The sequence below is a fragment of the Acanthopagrus latus genome, chromosome 14 (assembly GCF_904848185.1).
Source record: "Acanthopagrus latus isolate v.2019 chromosome 14, fAcaLat1.1, whole genome shotgun sequence".
Lineage (NCBI taxonomy): Eukaryota > Metazoa > Chordata > Actinopteri > Spariformes > Sparidae > Acanthopagrus > Acanthopagrus latus.
The window spans coordinates 17,292,544-17,310,882 of NC_051052.1; the positions used below are offsets into that span (position 1 = coordinate 17,292,544).

Here is an 18,339-nt window from a genome sequence, read left to right on the forward strand (position 1 = left end):
AACTATTAACTGATGTTAAATTAACTCTATATTCACCATTTAAGAAAGATGGCTATTACAAATTGGGGTTTTCTGACTGTCACTTGAGGATCTGAATACTTTTTCCACGGCTCCTTATTGGGAATATGTTAAAAATGACTTTAATTATCCTGTAAACACCAGTAAGAAACATTATACTCGTGTCCAAATGGAAACGATGATGCACTGAGCCGTTAAAAAGCTCTCTGTGGATATAACAGAGAGAGAAACAGTGAAACAGGAGAATATCCGAGTAGATATTTGCCCTTTATTTGTAAATTAACAAAGACAGAAGAGAGAGAAAATGTGTTTCAGAGAGAAGAGGATGCAATTACGAGAGCCAGATCTGCACAAAAGAAGAGAAGCCTAAGAGCCTTTCAACAGACTGAATGAACTAAAACAATACATCCTGCTTACTTACCGCCTGATGACAAACATGATGCAGTGTGACACACGTGTAGCCCCGCCCCCTCCCCCCTCAGTCACACATTAAAGTACAATTAGAGGCCATTTGTTCCCAACTCTGGTGTTGATGGCGTAATCGAGGGTGTTAATGATGACTCACATTTGGAGGGGAAGAACAAACAGGTACACTAAAAAACACACATTAGAGGAACAAAGAGATGCGGGAAGGCGGATCAAAGTCGGACATCTTTAAGGTTTCAGTCCTCGCAGGAGGTAATTTTTTCAGACCGCTGGAATGACTCACAGCGCGGGCGGCTACATGACTGATTACTGCAGTGACACGTAATTAATGGTTATCAGCTGACCTCTATCAGTTTTCTAATGTGAGCTCCGCACCTTGTTAGCCAGAGACGGTCTAAAAATGTCCTCGCAAGAGACACGTAATACATGACCTGCCCGTCACTGTGAACAGCCACCTTTTGTTATACCGCAAAGTTCATGCATTCCATAGTTTAGTAATTAAACATCTCTGCATTCTTTAATATGGCTCTGCATGTGAAATACATACAGAGGATTATAGATGTGCAGATGTATGAAAGACCTCAGGAACAAAAACCACTGTAAATTGTGTAATTTAACTGTTTTAGGAGCAGATGATGAATTTTTGAAGTGTTTTATTTTAAGTGTTGCACCCTCTAATCACTGTTTTAAAGACATTTGTAACATTTTTGGTTCAAAATGTTACACAAGTGTGAGCTGGTCGACAGTTTTTAGGTGTTATTTTGATGTTGAGTAACTTTGTTTTTTGCTGAAAGTTATATTTATGTCACTTTCACATTTATCAGTGAAGTAACAGGCACCAGAGCTCATTTCTTTCACTACTTCACTATTTACGTCCTACGTTAGCATGATGATTCATGAGATATTTTGAACACATGGTCACAAAGAAACAGAAGAAGAAACTTTTTTTGTACAAAACAGTGAAAGATTTAATGTTCAGGACAACACGGAAAGTAAGAAATCCAAACTGCTTAAATACCACTTCATGTCGGGGGGGGCGGAGAAAAAAAAAGCAACATTACATTAACTGTCATAATTAAATATGTCTCACTGGGTATAATAGCATGTATAGAATAAATGAGCATTTACATTATTTACAATCTCATGTACAATATAAAAGCTTCCGGCCACAGCTCCCTCAGATTTGCACAAACTAGTTCTTATCTCTTGTCGCGAATGCAGCCTGAGGCAAAACATCCGAGCTTCCGTTCACAGGACGTGGTAGACGGGCCGGGATCCGGGACTCTCCGGCGTGCAGGGCTGCGAGTCGGAGCTGCCGGGGGAGAAGGTGGCCGAGTCTCTCAGAGGCGGCTGCCCGCAGCTGGTCTCCGCCGAGGACAGGCGGTCCACGATGCTGGAGAGACACTCGAGACTGGAGGCTCCGGCTGCCTTATCGCCCAAAGTGTCTGAAAAGAGGACGAGAATTTGAGTTAACCCAATTCTGCATGTGATTCGTGTAAAGAAGAAACACACAAGAGATGGCTGTTTATCAAAAAACACAATGTTTTTGTCATTTTTATGCTTTATCAGGTTTTTTTTTTTTGTGGCTTTAAATCCTGGCCCTCTAGGACACTAATCCTGGCACTCAAGGAAATTAAAACACAAATAATCTCCTATTCAGTCGTTACACAGAAATGTTTTGTCAAATTCACAACAGGCCGCTGCTGCAGTCCAAAGGTCTTACCGTTCTTCACATACGAATAACTGCTGCTGTAGTTTGTATTCAGCTGTTGCCACACTGGACTGTTGCTGTCAACCTGCAAGGCAATGAGAAATCAAATTTACCCTTGAATTCTTTCAAACACACTCACACACACACAAAAAAACAGCCAACAGAAAATAATGTGTTATGTTTGTATAAATATATATACGGTGGCTGTGAAGAAGGGCAAAAACAACCAGTGCCCTTCACGATATTTCTTGACAGGCTAATAAATCCTGAATTCCAAAGTTATGGCCTTCTTTATTTCACATCCACCTTAAAGCCAGAGTGGCAGTATGGCTCGGCCCCCCCCTCGCGCCCCGGCCGACTCTTGAGCGTGGCGAATCGATTGTATCAGTGGAAGCAACACCAGTTTGTGCAAGATGACACTTTCTCTGAGTAAATCTGCAGAAAATCCTGGCAGCGGCGCAGAACATGCAGTCAGGATGGAATGCAGAAAAAGCGCCCAGTTTTTTTTTTTTGTTTTTTTTTTTCCTGCCAGACCTTCCTGCAAGGTGGATTTAGCTCGGGTTTATTAGGGCTATAAAGTGTCCGGTGGTGGGAAAGCCATTACTGCATCCAGCGTTATAAGTCTTTTTTAGAATTAGCTGATTCACTGTCACATTCAGGCTGTTGTTGAGAACAACTAATTCATCCGGACTTGTAATAAAAACACAGCGGATAGAAATACATGTAAGACTACTGAGTGAATTGATGTTTGAATTAAAGAATTATAGGAGAGTATGACACGCATGGGGAGCCGTGGTAATTGAGGTCTTGGTGCAAGACAAGCTTATTTGATTAATAGGTTCGTAAATTGGAACTCCTGGCTCTGTTTTGAAATGAAATACTCGGCATGGTAATGAGAATTGGCGGCAGGCTCTGCAGATACTTTGGTCAACAACAGAGGTTTTTTCCGGGTGAAGTCCTGTCGTGCTCGCAGTTGTAGGACGTTCCGCAGCCAGATGTGCATGTGGATGAGAGGTCTTACCATGCCGTCAGAGCAGCTGGACAGCGGGCTGCCGGGCTCCGAGCTGCTCTCTCCAGGAAGGCCGTAGTAGTTCTCCACCTGCTCTCGCAGCAGGTCCTGCAGGCTCTCGATGTACTGGATGGCGTTGCGCAGGATCTCCACCTTGGGCAGGCGCTGGCTGGGGTTGGCCGAGGTGCAGCGCCTCAGAGCCTCGAAAGCGTGGTTGACCTTCTTCAGTCGCCGGCGCTCGCGCATGGTGGCAGCCCGTCTGCGGTCCACAAAGTTGGACTTGCGCTTGCAGGCCTTGCAAGCCCACTGGAGACAGTGTCCCGGCTGGTGAGGGGCCCCGGGAACCCTGACGTGCTCGTCCTCCTCGGAGCCGTCGAGCTCCATGCCGGGGCCGAAGTCCAGGCTGTCTGGAGGCGACGGGCACGCTCTGTCGTAGTAGACCTGGGATGGCGAGAAGACGTCCATGGCTTGTAGAAGAGAGGGCGCAAAGAAGGAGGGCAGAGGAATGGGGTGTGAGAGAGGAGACCTCTGAGTGATATGAGGGGTCTGTTGCCCCAGGCCCCCCTTATATGCCCCCAGGCCAGAGCCCAGGGCCCACATTGGCCAGATCTAATTACCATGGCCCATTGGCCCAGCCAGAAGGCAGGCTGGGGTTAGCTCAGCTCCCTCCCTGCCCCATCCCAACCCGCTGCCTCGCACCCCCCAGTACCCTGCAGAGTTTCCCACATCTGCACTTACTGGTGTTTTCCTACTCATCACCACTCTCTGCTTCCAAGGGCCCTTCTGCTCCTACGAGGCCCTGATGAACACAATGCTCGGGAATGTTTCTGGAGCGGGTTTAACCACCACATGACCTGTTTTTAACCCAGCAGAAGTCCTTCATTCTGCCCTGATTTATCTGTAACCGGCCTCCGGGTGTTCACATCATAGCCGACAGTGAAAGCAACGCTCGGCTATGAAGACATAAACATTAAAGAGAGCGAGTTTTGTTTGGTCAAACTGTGTAAAAAAAGAGGGTGACCAGTTGTAGGAGTATGCAGGGCCGATTTTTACGGTGGAGACGACAGCGTTGCAGATGCAGCCCAGCTGCAAAGGAAGGTGTAACATTTCAAGCCTTCACATTACAGTGGTAAGCTCCCTCTAAACACCCCGGCCTCGTCACTGGAGGTGCCGCGAGTGAGGCCATCGCTGTTTGCTGAAGCTCATTAAAACAGCAATTACACCAACTGACACCAGAACCGCCGCACCACCGCGCCGCAGAGGGACAAATTTTAACCGTTAAAGGTTATTGACACAAGTCGAGTGCTTCAGTTCAGCACAGAGCAGATGGCCATGATGGTGCAGCAGTTTTTATTCAAGAGGAGGACTTGACCTCTTCTTGCAATCAAGTAACTGTATTCTAGTTTCCTCTCGATGTGTTTTTCTACCCTCTGTCGTTCATTTTTTGCCATTTTTTTTTTTGTTGATTTTATCGTCTTGGTCAAACATTTTGTTGACATTTTCTATTTCTCAACTTTCTTTTATTACTCCATGGAGCTCTTTGCCATATCTTACATTTTACTGTGGGGTCTTTTTTTCTTCCAACAAACTGTTTCTAACAGATTAACCCTGGTGGGATTCATAAAAATAAAGGTCTTTGTATCTGAAGCAAACTGAGCTGCAGAGATATTTATAGTGCAGAAATCTCAACATGATTTTGTTGCTCCTTTTTTTAAGGAATCATAATACAACTGAAAATATTTTCATTTTTCTCTTTCTCAAGATGTTTTAGTCATTTTTTTCCCCAAACTCGTTATTTTCTCCATGTCAGCAGCTGTTGAATTGTCTCTTTTTTGCAGATTTGCTCTCCTTCACGCTGTAAAAGAGGCTTTTTTCTGCAGCTCGACCCTGAGACGGACTGCAGGTAATGACGCTGTTGACAGCTTACAAGGATACAATGCGGATATTTCTCACAATGTGTCAAAACGTTTGGCGGAGCCCCTTTTCTCTCTCTCTCTCTCTCTCTCTCTCTCTGGGAACAGCGCGCACCTAAGAAAACACCGGTGCCCGCTGCTGCCTCTGAATTGCAGTCGGAGTTTGGATTAGGCACAGCTGAAGAAGACATCGGCCTGTAGCTGCTGGGAGGATCAAAGAACAACGTCCCCACGATGAGAAAACCTGCTAATCGAGCCGCAGATGATCGAGGCTGCAGTTCGATCGCAGCAGCACATGGTGTCACCGGGGACGCGCCGGCGCTCCGATGGCGCAGCCTTTACGCGCAGGTCTCCTGGGAACTCCCTCCAGTTTGCTGTTTTTGTGTTGTTCTCAGGGGTCAGAGACAGAGTTAAGTGAAGGGCAGGAGGTGATCCTTTATGTGCATCTCGCTCACGTCTGAAAACCTTATTTCTTCTAAACGGCCTCGAGCTTTGACTTAATCTGCTGCCTGTTTGCCGCAACACCAGAAGCCCGACAGAGAGCAGATCCATCACAGAAAGAGCCACATTCCTGCACAATGCATCAGCTCTGCAGCCCAGATCTCTGTGATGGTCTCCAGCGGTGGCATGTAGCGACAAACATTTACTCAAGTACTGTAATTTAGTACACTTATGAGTGTTTCTGTTGTCTGCGACTGCACACTTTCTACTCCACTACATTTATTTAACACAGTTTGTTACAAGTTACTTTGATGAATCAGTATGATACAAGAAAACAGAATCAACAAACAGATTATAGTGAAATATGTTACAGTAATATTTAGTGACATAGTTGGAATATAAATAAGTTTTGTATTTAAGTTCTCTTTTGAGGTATTTGTACTTTACTCCACATTAGTTGGAGACAAATATTGAGCTTCTTACTTCACCATTTTTTTTTTGATAACTTTAGTCACTAGTTACTAAATCTGAAGTACCTCAAATTTATTCTTAATTACAGCAATCGAGTAAATGTACTTAGTTACATTCCATCTCTGACATTTTCCTCTCTAAACTTCCTCTCTGCTACATTTTGGAGGACAGTGCGTCACTTTTTCTACTCCTTTGTATTTGTTTGATAACTTTAGTTACAAGTTATTTTCAGGATTTAATTTTTAAAAAAAAACTCTTGATCGTTAGAAAAATGTTGAACATGGGATCTAACAATCTGTTGGCTCAAAGTATGCAGAACACACATACATGTAATATATGTTTGATTTACTTTTAGTTACTTTTGATACTTAAATACATTTGATATCAGATGCTTGAAGACTTTTAATCTGGTGCTATTCTTATGGGTGTATCAGAGGTATTTGTTCTTTACTTAACTTGATTTCAATAAATGCTACTTCAGTTCTGATGCAGCGTGTAATCTGCAAAGTAACTAGTAACTTAAGTTATCAAATAAATGTGGAGGAGTAAAAAATGCAGTATTTGCCTGCAAAATGTGAAGGAGTAGGAGTGTAAAGTAAACATGGAAAATGGAAATAGTGGCTCAAAATTGTGTTTAAATGCAGTACTTGAGTAAATGTACTTAGTTACATTCCATCACTGAATATATGTAGGATTTGCTTCTACTTTTTTACTTTGAAAAGTTACTTTTGACAGTTTTAGATACTTAAAGATGTTTCCTCAAGAACAGTGACTTTCTCTATTTTCAAAATAACATTTTAACACAAAATAGTTACTTTTGGATACTTTTTACAGCACAGCAATAATAAAGACAGTTAATAAAGATACATTCTTTTTTTCAAAGTTTAGTGTTTTTCCCCCACCAAAGTTCATTTTTACATTCCCCTCAAGAATCAGTCAAACAGAACAACAACCTCTTGAGTGGCAACACCATTTGTTTGGCACCGAGCGGGGAGAAGGTGCACAGCCAGCGCTGAATCCTTCTCCTCGCAGGATATTCAAGGAAAGTCTGGATAAATCAGAGCAGTCAGGCCCGAGGCTTATCTCCCCCCGCCCACCCCCACACACTCCTGTAACAGCTCGCCTTTCATCAGCTCTGACTTTTAAAAACACTGCCTTCACAGCCAAAAGAGAATTATATGGTGTCATCAGTAACACAGAAATCCCTGTAAAGTCAGACACAGAGAGAGTCGGGGCTCCGAGAGGGTTTCTTTGTTGGGGGGGCGTTTAAAACAAGTCGGGAGGGTTCAGAACCCGGCAGGATGTTGAGTTTTTACAGCAGACACAACTCTTCTAATAGGTTTTAAAGAGTATGTCGAGAAAATAATTGAATGTACGGCGGTAATAAGCGTCCGAGGTCGTTACCAAACAGATATTAATTTAAGGCGCGGGATGTGTTGTGCTATCAGATGGAGCGAGTGAGCGGGAGGCCCATTAAAATCACATTACTGTTTGGGGAGTATCGTGTTTCTGTCTGGTGTCTACAGACAACAGGATATTTGGTAAGAGATATGAACAGTCGTGTTGAAGAAGAGCCCCAGAAGAGCCCTGGATCACCGTGTTGTCTTCAGCTTTTAATTCAGCTCAGTGCTGGAACAAGCGCTCGTATTGTTGACTTGATTTCTGCCTCTTATTGTTGTTGTTGTGCACGTTGTTGTACAGCGAAATGTGTATTGTGTTGTGGCCAGTTTTGTCTCTACTATATTGAAATTTTCTTAGCAGAGATGTTGTCTCTGTTTCTTGCCCCGGGGACACTACAGATGTAAATTAGCTCATGGCGAACTCTTGCTGCTAAGAAGCTGCGCACTGTCCCTGTCAAATACACAAACAAGTTTAATTAAAATGTTGCAGAGTTGCATTATTAAAAAAAATCAGCAACAATAAACAAATAAATAAACAAAACACACTGATGAAATTAGTTCTGATCAGGAACACGTAGGCGCTCAAAGTCTGGTGGTGAGTCGTAGTAAGTAAGTTGTGTTATAACGCAGTCCTGAACGGTGGTCACTGGCTTGCCTGCCTTCTCACCTGTAACTGCACCACCTCCTGCTGTGACAGTCAGGTTATAGACATGTAATGTGAACGGGACAGAGAGTGATGGTTCTGTTTTATCAGGCTGGGTTTGGAGCCTTCCTGCCTCGTCGAAATCACATCACATTTGGTTCGTACGGCGATGAAAATCACGGGTCATGGAGCATCATCGTCATCTTCAGACTGTCTTTGATCGGCGCGTACTTCAGCAGGCTGAGAGAATCCTTTGAGATCCATCCCATATTCCCTCAGTTCGAGCTATAACAGCCAGGCAGGAGATACAGAGAGCTCAGCGGTGCAAATTGAATCGCTTTAAGGAGTCCTTTGTGTCTGCATCAGCCGGGATTCTTTAACAGTAGCCTGAAATAAGCCGATGTTACAGAGTCTGTGCTGCAGCCAGAACCACGAACCGACCGAGCGAGCTGCACGGTGAAACCATGTGTTTGTGTGTTTGTGTTTGCAGGCCTGGGAGACGAGGCAAGAGGTCAAGCAGGACTTTGTGTCGTGAGGGGAGACCAGCAGACCCCACAACACCATCAACAAACACCACCCTCTCCTGTCGATACACGACAAACAAGACTCGAGTGCTGCTGGCATCACGTCACCTGCTTTAATAGCTCTGTGCTCCGTGTGATGACGAAACCAGTGATGATGATTAAAGTCCTAATTATACTTCATCATTCCTGTGAGCTTTGCACTCAGGCCTGTTGCACAAGTTTCCATGTCACTAGTGTATGACCAGGAGGAGAGGAGAGGAGAGGGGAGGAGAGGAGAGGAGAGGACTTTGACCTCAATTTTTGGACACTTTTTCAAAAAATTTTGAAATGTTTTCTTTTTTTTTTCTCTAAAAGTTCATGTGGGGGCATCACATGTTAAGAAGGTTTGTCTTCACTACTGGGGCCCTTTCCTGTGTGTCATCCTGAAATGTATTCTCAGAGTTGTTTTTCTATTGTTCTGACATTTATTTTTCCTTAAAATTCTCATATTTTTCCAAAAAAATCTCATATTTTTTCTAAAAATTCTCATATTTCTTCTTAAAAAATCCCACATTTTTTCCAAACGTTTCTTTCTAAAAGTTCTGAAATTTTAAGACCTGTTATTTCAGAGGAGAGGAGAAGATGAACTTCAAACTCATTTTTATGAAAATTTCTAAAATTCAGACATTTTTTACAAATTATGTTTTTTCTAAAAGTTTCAAAAAATTCAAAAATTCTGACAATTTTACAAAAGTTCTGAAAGTTTTTTGCTGAAAATTAAATTTTGTCTTTCAAAGTAAGGAACATTTCCAAAAAAATCTGACATTTTTCCAAATTTGAAATTGATTTGATTTGAAAAGTTCTGAAAGTTTTTCTTCAATTTCAGATTTTATTTTTCAAAATACTTTGCGATTTTCCTTGCTGCAGCGGTCTCAGATTCAAGGAGAAGAGAAGGAAACTGGTGGAGAACTGGTGTTAGTGTTGTGATATCAAGTCAGAACAACATACATGTGGTCTGAGACTCTTCCAGCCCTTAAAGAACGAGGCACACAGCGGTTTAGTATTGCAAAAGTCGCAATTTATTCTCTTGGTCAGTTATGTACAAATACTTAAATAAAATATCATCTTCCCCAGAGAGTTTGTGTGCATCTGAATATAAAATAAATAAATCTAAACATCACATTCTTATAAAATATGTACAATCTGTCGCTCCTGCTGTAAAAACAAAGGCTACATAAACAAACAGAAGCCAGAATTGGCTGAATATAGTGGAAATAATTTAGAGAAAAGCAATGGAAAATGTTAAATTCAACGATTGTTTTCCTGTCAAGGTCTTGTTCAAATGTTTCAGTTTACTGAGGCATCCCCGCCGAAGTTGATTTTCTCGTCGTTGTTGATGCTGTTCACGATGGACGACAGACGGAGAAGGCTGGAGGACGCCGAAGATTCATTTGTTCCTGAAAACAAAGATACAGAACAGGATAAGAGCCACTGTAAAAAAAATAAATAAATACATTTTTTTTTTTTAAATTAAAGAATTTTTAGGCAAATTCTGACATTTTTTTCCTCGAAATCTGTCTTGAAATTGAATTTTGATGTTTTTTTTCTCAAAAAACTGACTGTTTTTCTTTGAATTTGACATTAAACTGACGTTTTTTTCTTTTAATTTTAACGTTAAACTACAAATTCTGCTGTTTTTTTCCAGAAATCTTAATTTTAACCTTAAACCTCAGAAATCTGATGTTTTTTTCTCCAAAATATGGCATTTTTTCTCTGGATTTTTACATTCAACTCCAAAGTCTGTCAGATGTACCGTCTCTCTGGTTTGTCATTGCTGCAGTGGAATGGTCAGCAGAGGTCGACCAGCTCTCCGAGGACTTTTTCCAGTGATACTCATGACTGGCCACCTGTAGACACACAAGTCACATGTTACTCACACATGTCTTTGGTCAACTCCTGGATAAACACAAGTACATTTCATCAAACTGACTTTAAAACACTTCTAGGCTAACACAGAAACAGGCCAAACTTTTATGAGACACAAATAAAGCACATAAATAAATTAAAAAAGATGAATATTCCCGGGAGAACACGTCAGTGTCCTCGCAGAGGAAGCTGTAAAGTTGTCAACATCAACATCAGCTAATGAATTTCACAACTGGAATAAAAATATCAGAGTGACACGGAGATATAAACATGCAGTAAACACGTCTTGAGGTCATTAAACGCACCACAGACGCGTTACAAGTCCACGTGGGAATTTTAAAAGGTTTATTATAAAGTCACCTCACTCATACTGAATGTGTCATGGCAGCTTACACTGTGCTCTTTGCCATTAAAGCTGTGGGATGATCCGCTTTTGTCCTGCTCGTCCAGCGTCTGCAGCAGCTCCTGCAGCCGCTCGATGTAGCTGATGGCGCTGCGTAAAATCTCCACCTTGGGTAGCCGCTGGTTGGGGTTGGGCACGGTCTTCCTCTTCAGCGCGTCGAAGGCCTCGTTGATCTTCTTGAGCCTCCGCCTCTCCCTGAGCGTGGCGGCCTTGCGTCGGTCCGTGGGCGCCGACTTCCTCTTGCAGATCTTGCAGGCCCACATGAGGCACTGGCCCTCGCAGTGCGCACGGAGACCCGGGGGCGCAAGGACGTGCTCCTCCCCGCTGCTCTCCCCGCCGGTCTCGGACGGAACATTATTATCCTGGCCCGGAGACAGCGGGCTGTCAGTGCCGTTGTACAGAGGAGACACCCCCGACATGTCCAGGTGCTGCAGTGGTCCATGATCTCCTTCTTCCAAGTAGCGCAAATCATTAAAAAGATAAGTGTTGGTCTCAAAAAGGTCCATCATATTGTTGCGCCCCCTCACTCTGTTTTGACAGTGTGGCTCTGGCATTTAAACGGAGCAGCAGGGACACAAGTCACCAGGCTTATATATAGAATGTGAAACTCTATCCAACACTTTGGCTGTCACACTGCATCAAGCATCTTTCTCTTTTTCTTTTTTTTTCTCAATGGCTCTTTACAACCTAGTGACTTTGTGGAGGAAATGCATGTACATTAAGTCCTCCAGAAGCTACTGAAATGTCACCTCAGGTTTCACGACAGGCGCCTTAAATATCTGACATCCGCACAAAATGGCAACGGTGGTGATATTTCCCATAGCTTGTCACTGAGAAAGTGAAAGACCTGTTGTGACACAGTCAAACTGGGTAAAAACTCAATGTAAATGGAGTTACTGGTGTCAGGGAATCACTTTAACAGTTGCATTTAATAGGTTTGTTAATGACTTTTAAGATCAATAATATGACACTCGAAAGATTAAACCTTTTAGTGTCAAGTTGTGTCCCATGTTTATCCTCCTTCTCCACAGAAATCATTATCCCTGCAGTGTTTTTACCGTATTTACAATCATCTTGCATTTCTGGACGGTCAGCTGTTTGTATTTGTTGATGTGTTTATCTTCTCTTTCTGTTTAATTCATATTGACCAGATTTACAGTATTCTTACACTGTTTGTCATGGGTGGTGGCCCTGAAGGTTCAAACACAACATTTCACAAAACACAACAACATCCCAGAAAACCCAACAAAGTGCTGTTGTGTTTTCTGAAATGGTGTTGCGTTTAAACCTTCAGGGCCACCATAGATTTTGCTTTTTAATCACCTTACTTTTGAGATACATTCCCCGTTATTCACTTCAGAATAATTCTACCTGTTTCATTGTGAAATACTTTAAAGGTCGATAAGTTTGCGGCTGTTTCTAAAAGTTTTTTTTTGTTTGTTTTTTTTTTTAATAAATGTAAATCCGCAGTCGGAATCGTCAATAATTTGTCTGGAACTGCATTTTAATTAAAACGCCCTGAAGCTCATTTCAAGAATTGATTATTAAAACTTATAAAACATTATTTGCTGAGAACACTTCACAAAGTTTGCCTTGTTAGGAGCAAGTATCTGAAGTGACCTGGTGATCAATGGACATTAATCGCCTGACCATGCAGTGACCTGCAGCTCTCTGTGAGTGTTTTAGCCTCTTTGAGTTTATTGTTTTGGTTTGTAATGCTGCAACTTTATCATTTAATTTCACTGCCGTCACCTGTGTTGCTTTCAGACTCAGCTGGCAGCTATGTTCAGGGTAAAACTCCACTACCTGCTCACCACCCAACAGCAGACAGATAAAGTGGGCACAGAAAAGCATTTTGCAGCTGTAGTGGCAGATATTTCTCTCAGGGGGATGGAAGAGATATAAAACAGAGCTTTACATTCATCTGGTGGACACAGACACGACTCCAAACGTTGTTCCATATCTGCCGAATGTGTAAATAATCAACTGTTTGCTAACAAGCGCGCTGTACAAAGTTAATAAAAGCTACGTCAATATTGTGTTTACAGATTGTTTACATTGGCTCCTTGACAAGGCACGTCAGGTATGTTTATTCATATAGTGCATTTTACATTTAAAGATAAGAACGTAAGCATCCCGAAGCGTCAGATTTGATGAGCTGGACGAGAAACAAGACTCAAAAAAATAAACTTTCTTTCAAAGTGGACCCAAAAAATCAGATAATCTAAGTTTGATCAGCAGTCATTTACAAAACATTTGTTACAAGTTATGGTAACACACTAAATTAAGGTACACAAAAATGTCAGTGTTAATATCTCAAGTGTTCCTTGAATAAATGTGATTCGAGGACGATATTTTAGATAATGATGAGTTACTGGAGAACAGACTAAGAGATACTGTATTAACGAGTCATTAGGTAATGATTAGTTCATGAATATCTGACCAGTGTCTTCATGAGTTGATCCTGATTAACTATGAACCAACTGCTGAGTGGCACAAACTAATAATGACTCATTAATTACTAATTACTTAATCATTAGTTACTCTTTTTGTGCCCCTTCAAGTAGTTACTAGGTAGACACATTAATTACTTGTTACTTAATCATTAGTTACTCTTTTTGTGCCCCTTCAAGTAGTTACTAGGTAGACACATTAATTACTTGTTACTTAATCATTAGTTACTCTTTTTGTGCATCTTCAAGTAGTTACTAGGTAGACACATTAATAACTAATTACTTAATCATTAGTTACTCTTTTTGTGTATCTTCCAGTAAAGTGACACATACTGAGATGTTACCAAGTAGACTCCTAAAATACTAATTACTTAATCATTAGTTACTCTTTTTTTTCCTACTCAAGGAAAGCTCAACAATACTGAGTTGTTACAAAGTAGTCCTGAATCACATGATGGTTACACAGTTTTCCTGGGAGCTCAGAGATAGTTTTAGGATTCTCAATATACTATTTCAATCATTTTATTGACAAGTACTTCCTGATTCGTCCTTTGCTTGCTCCCTGGTAACTACCCACTTCTTTGTGTACCTTATAATAAAGAGCTGCGTGGCGTAAGAAAGCCTTGGTGTGAACAGTTTTCTGATGAGAACTACATGCTCAGTAACCAGGTTAAACAGTCACACCCGCTCAGAGTGTAATTCATGTACTGAAGCCATAAAATCCCACAGAGTCGAGGTGTGTTGTGCCTGTTTTTAGCCTCTGGGAATGGTATGGCCGATTGTAACATGTAGAAAATCCCAACATAGATGGATCGGAATGTGCAGAGTCAAAACACGCTCGGAGAAACATGCGTGCACGGGGGCTGTTATAAATAGCAACGTGGCTCATTCATCTCAGATTCGTAAAAGAGATTAAAGCCCGCGAGGAGGTGATATATAGCCTGTGGCATTTTTTGCTGCAACCTTGAAAGGTCTACAATTGGAAACTTCACAGGCGGGAATGTGAAGGATTTCCTATTTTTGTATATGGCTGCAGTTCTGGTGGGGTTTTACTTTTACCCTATGGATATCCCGGACCCCCACCCCCCCTTCTCGCTTCCCGGCTTCTGTTACATTGTTGTGGAAAAGGCGGAGAGTCACGGGTGCTTTTCAACATTTGTCAGGGTGTCTGAAATACTATTACCAGTCAACATGGTCCCTCTTCAGTCGCCTAACTCACCGACACACGCTCGAATATGATGTTTGAGTCGGGGCTGCATTCACGTCGGATTACACAGGCTGTTTTTAAGATCAGCCAGGTGAGGAGGACTATTCATTTCAGCCTCCCGGGAGTGATTCCAATTAGAGGTTTCACAGCTCTCTGAAAATCCCATTATCTCTCAATCATAATTACTTCAAAACCACACAGGTGGTAGAAAAAAAAAAAAAAAGGCGCCGATGCCACAACATTTCTGACAGTCACAGCGCTATAAAACCCCATATTAACACTAATGTAATCAATTAAGGAGCTCTGCACTTTGTTTGTGTTTGGTTTTACTCGTTAAGAAACAGTCGGTTTAACGAAAAAGATTCATTTACATTTTGAGTAGCAAGTGTGACCAAAGTGGTGGTGGTCTAAAGATTGGAGAAGCGAGCTTGAGACCAGAGGGTTGTCGGTTTAAATCCCTCTGGGTGTGAAAGGCAGCACCAATGAGATGCCCCAACCGCTCCAGTGATGAGCAGATCAGATTAAGACAATAAATAAAGTTTAAAAAGTGATCACAGCTTCATTCGCGACTCTGGTCAATTATTTTTGTTATTTCCTGTTTTATTTTGAAGTTCTGTCATGTTTTACTTTTAGTTTCCTGCCTTTGTGTGACTCCCCGCCCCTTTTTCTGTGCTCACCTGTGTCCTATAAATTAATCAGTCTTCACTTATATAGTCTGCTTGCTCCCTGTTGTCTTTGTTAGTTCGTCTGTTGAATCTGTTCTTGTGTCTCTGAGTACTTTGTTGTGCTTTTGTCTTTCAGATTGATTATTTTTGCCTTTGCCTGCCTTGTGTTGCTGCCTCAATTTTAGGATTTGGGATTTCATTGACTTGTGTTATCAACTATTGTTAAAGCTCGTCTTTTGGGTTTTTTTCCCGCCTGCTTGTGTGTCTCGTGTTCGGGTCCTATTCTGTGTATCACGACATCAATCGGCCAAGTAGTAACATGACAATTCATGAAATAGGGAACATAGAATTTGTGTGCATGAGCAGAAATTGTCCATTTATTTCATGACAGTCAGCACGGGTTTAAAATGTAAAATCCATGTCCAAACCGAGGGCTTCGAAAACTCAACGTCCTTCAAAGTATTATGTTCCTTTTCTTTATAACAGGCATAAAACAATCGTCACCAGAAGTTGTGAACAAACTGCGAGCATCCATTCTTTTCTATATCTCCATTAGATTGTAAATGGCGTTGTGATAACAGCAGGATTGCCACAGTCACACAGGAGAGATCACTACAGCTGAAGAGGACGTATCGGAAATGTCGGGTCCTCTACAACTGATGATGTTTGTTTCAAACCTATTTCTGTTCTGAGGTGTAAGAGTTAGAAATTGGAAATGGGGTTGAGCCTTTAAGTGGCCACGAACACGAACCTCTAGTGGTCAGACGTACTCCCAGCACTGCAGGTGCATTTATATATTACCCTACCGCTAATGCAGGAGAACGGAATATGGATGTGTAGTATATTTCATTTTCAGAGCAGTTACACCACACTCCCTGCATTATTAATGCATAATGTCTGGGAAAACTTCTAGAAGTACCTAATGCACTCTGGTAAAACACTCAGAGTCTGTTGTCAGTTTGTGTATTTCATCAAATATTGCAAATGTACGAAATGTCCTTTGTTTGTTTTTTCATTCTGAAGCAGACGATGTATTCTCCGGGGCATTCGCTCGTGAAAAACAATATGACTTTTCTTATTGGTCTTGCTGTTTTTTGAGCTTGTCGTGTGGCAGAAATGATGTGTACAATAGAGGAGAGTGTGGGTGTGTTGGTGCCTACGAGCGCGGTGCATTAAGTTCTCTGGAGTGGGAGGCGTTGGTTTCAGAGAGCACTTCGTCAGGTAAGACAGATTTTTGCATCCCACAGATGTCACGGAAGTCAAAACAAAACCGGCGCTGCATTCAAAGTCACCGAACCTTTCTCATTTTCATGCAAACAAGCCGAAGACAAATGACAAATGAGCAGGAATGAACGATGATTAGAAGTATATTTGATAAACTGTTGCTCCAAATGGGTTTTTAAATATAATACATATTAAAATTAAGCCTGACTCCGGGCGATAATTAGCCACGATTGCTGAGCTGAAATGAAGTGCGCACTTTTTTTTCGAGATGAATGGAGTCGTGTCCCCGCTGTGCCCCGATCGTGTATTCTCTCCCCGGGGCTACTGTGCATCCTGAACCGGACCATAAATTCCCGTCAGTGTCAGGGGGGTTGACGCTTCAGCTGTCAGGGAGAATCATGGGAGAGCTCGGGTGGAAAAGTCAGACCGGAGGATCTGGAGGATCTGGCCTCTCAGGCGAGGGAGGTGGAGTCGGGATGGACTGCAGGAAGTGTAAATCTGTCTAGAATCCAAAGACGCTCGGAGGCTGTGGCTCTGCAGTCTGAAGTCTGCGTCGAAATGCTCACGATGAAATTTGAGCGTACATGTACAGCACGAGCCGACACAATGATCTGATGACTTCAGGCCTCTTTAGATTGTGTTGCAGTTGATATGACACTAAATACTGAAAAGCATTTTGAGAAATACTAACAATTAGGGGCTGTTTTTGCCATTCGGTCATATCACAACTGCCTCCTGTGAAACCAGGTTCCATGAAATAATGATGTAACTTGACATGTATTAAAGACTTTGAGGGGATTATTTCAAAACCTCCCTACAACAAGTTCTGTTCTTATCTTTAGGGCAGACAGGATGTGGGCCTATCTTATCTTATATTCTGTCTATTATTTGTGCTGTTTTGGTTCGTGGAAATGATTCTCCCTCACTCTGTTCCACTCTAACTTAAGACGATGCTGCAGCGTTTCCTATATCTCCTTCACAACAGGGTGCCATCATAGATTTTTGTGCAGGCGCGTTGTTGGGAACCTATTTCATCTGAAAGCTTTTGTGAAAAGGAAACGGTACACTAGGGGATACTGCAACAGCTCCTCCAAATCCACTGATTGTGTTGTACACCAGGTATTGTCCAGTCGCATTAGGGGGGAAATGGATAAACTGGACAATGTGAAATCAGAGACTGTCGTGTCTACAGAGAGGGACCGTCTTTCCTTTTATTTAAAGACTGAAAAAGAACTAAATAATAAGTTCTTTAAGTGCAAATGCGTTTTATGTTGGGTAGAACTGAATTCATCTCCTCCGTTTCCCTGCATAACCTGCTTCCAGCCGCATGAGGATGTGTGAGGAAGAAACGTTTTTTTAAAAAATGGCTTTTCTGCACTCTAGCAATGTTCCAAGCTTTAAAGTAGGACACGATCCCAGCAGGGACAGTCAGTGTCTCCACCACATTATTACTTAAGTGAATAATTGATCAGGTGCTGGGAGCGAAAATAAGAAAGACACGATCACATGTTGCGTGCTGCAGATTCACTTCTGACTATACAGATTGTGTCTCTCTGTCCAATGAAGAACGAATTGCATCCAGTATTCAGCATACAGAATGAATCACACTGGTGCATTAAAGATTAAAAGAGCAAACAATATTAATATCTTGCTGTTCTGGCGTTCAGGGGTCCTCTAACCCACAGGAGTTAATTGTTAGTGCGAACTTAGTTCTTCATCTCAGATTTCCAGACAGTGCAGAAACACACACACACACACACACACACACACACACACACACACACAAAAAATCCCTTCCTGCAGTGTTGTCTTACGCAAGGGGGTGTCCGTGTGATTTTCCTCCTCTCAGCGAGTGTTAGAAGAGAGATCCGGTTAGGACCAGCGCTGACACGGAGGTCACCCAACAGAACTGATAATGAACATGAA

The 18,339-nt window shown here is 42.1% G+C and overlaps 2 protein-coding genes across 3 annotated transcripts; both read right to left on the reverse strand.

Moving 5' to 3' along the window:
- Positions 1-1,424: 1,424 nt before the first annotated feature.
- On the reverse strand, positions 1,425-5,293 carry myf5 (myogenic factor 5). Of its 2 annotated transcripts, XM_037122471.1 has the most exons (4): positions 5,193-5,293; positions 3,177-3,631; positions 2,168-2,240; positions 1,425-1,889 (listed from the first exon to the last, which is right to left on the reverse strand). In XM_037122471.1, exons 1-4 carry the CDS (start codon positions 5,266-5,268, stop codon positions 1,693-1,695), a joined length of 801 nt encoding a protein of 266 aa, XP_036978366.1. In that variant the 5' UTR covers positions 5,269-5,293; the 3' UTR covers positions 1,425-1,692. The 2 variants fall into 2 exon arrangements, with proteins under 2 accessions (XP_036978366.1, XP_036978365.1); XM_037122470.1 differs by lacking the exon at positions 5,193-5,293 and having other exon boundaries at positions 3,177-3,770.
- A 4,099-nt stretch (positions 5,294-9,392) lies between these two features.
- myf6 (myogenic factor 6) lies at positions 9,393-12,725 on the reverse strand. Its single transcript, XM_037122472.1, has 3 exons — positions 10,855-12,725; positions 10,349-10,442; positions 9,393-9,992 (listed from the first exon to the last, which is right to left on the reverse strand). The coding sequence occupies exons 1-3, from the start codon at positions 11,416-11,418 to the stop codon at positions 9,883-9,885; spliced, it is 768 nt and encodes a 255-aa protein (XP_036978367.1). The 5' UTR covers positions 11,419-12,725; the 3' UTR covers positions 9,393-9,882.
- Positions 12,726-18,339: the final 5,614 nt, after the last annotated feature.

What these genes read in the sequence shown, in the direction of transcription:
- myf6 (XM_037122472.1), bottom strand. Translation starts at nt 11,418, where the DNA reads ATGCCAGAGCCACACTGTCAAAACAGAGTGAGGGGGCGCAACAATATG. An exon ending in TTAATGGCAAAGAGCACAGT is followed by an intron (nt 10,443 to 10,854) that starts GTAAGCTGCCAT and finishes GTGTGTCTACAG; the next exon opens with GTGGCCAGTCATGAGTATCA. An exon ending in AATGACAAACCAGAGAGACG is followed by an intron (nt 9,993 to 10,348) that starts GTACATCTGACA and finishes CTTTGTTTTCAG; the next exon opens with GAACAAATGAATCTTCGGCG.
- myf5 (XM_037122470.1), bottom strand. Translation starts at nt 3,764, where the DNA reads ATGTGGGCCCTGGGCTCTGGCCTGGGGGCATATAAGGGGGGCCTGGGG. An exon ending in CCAGCTGCTCTGACGGCATG is followed by an intron (nt 2,241 to 3,176) that starts GTAAGACCTCTC and finishes ATTGCCTTGCAG; the next exon opens with GTTGACAGCAACAGTCCAGT. An exon ending in TTATTCGTATGTGAAGAACG is followed by an intron (nt 1,890 to 2,167) that starts GTAAGACCTTTG and finishes TCCTCTTTTCAG; the next exon opens with ACACTTTGGGCGATAAGGCA.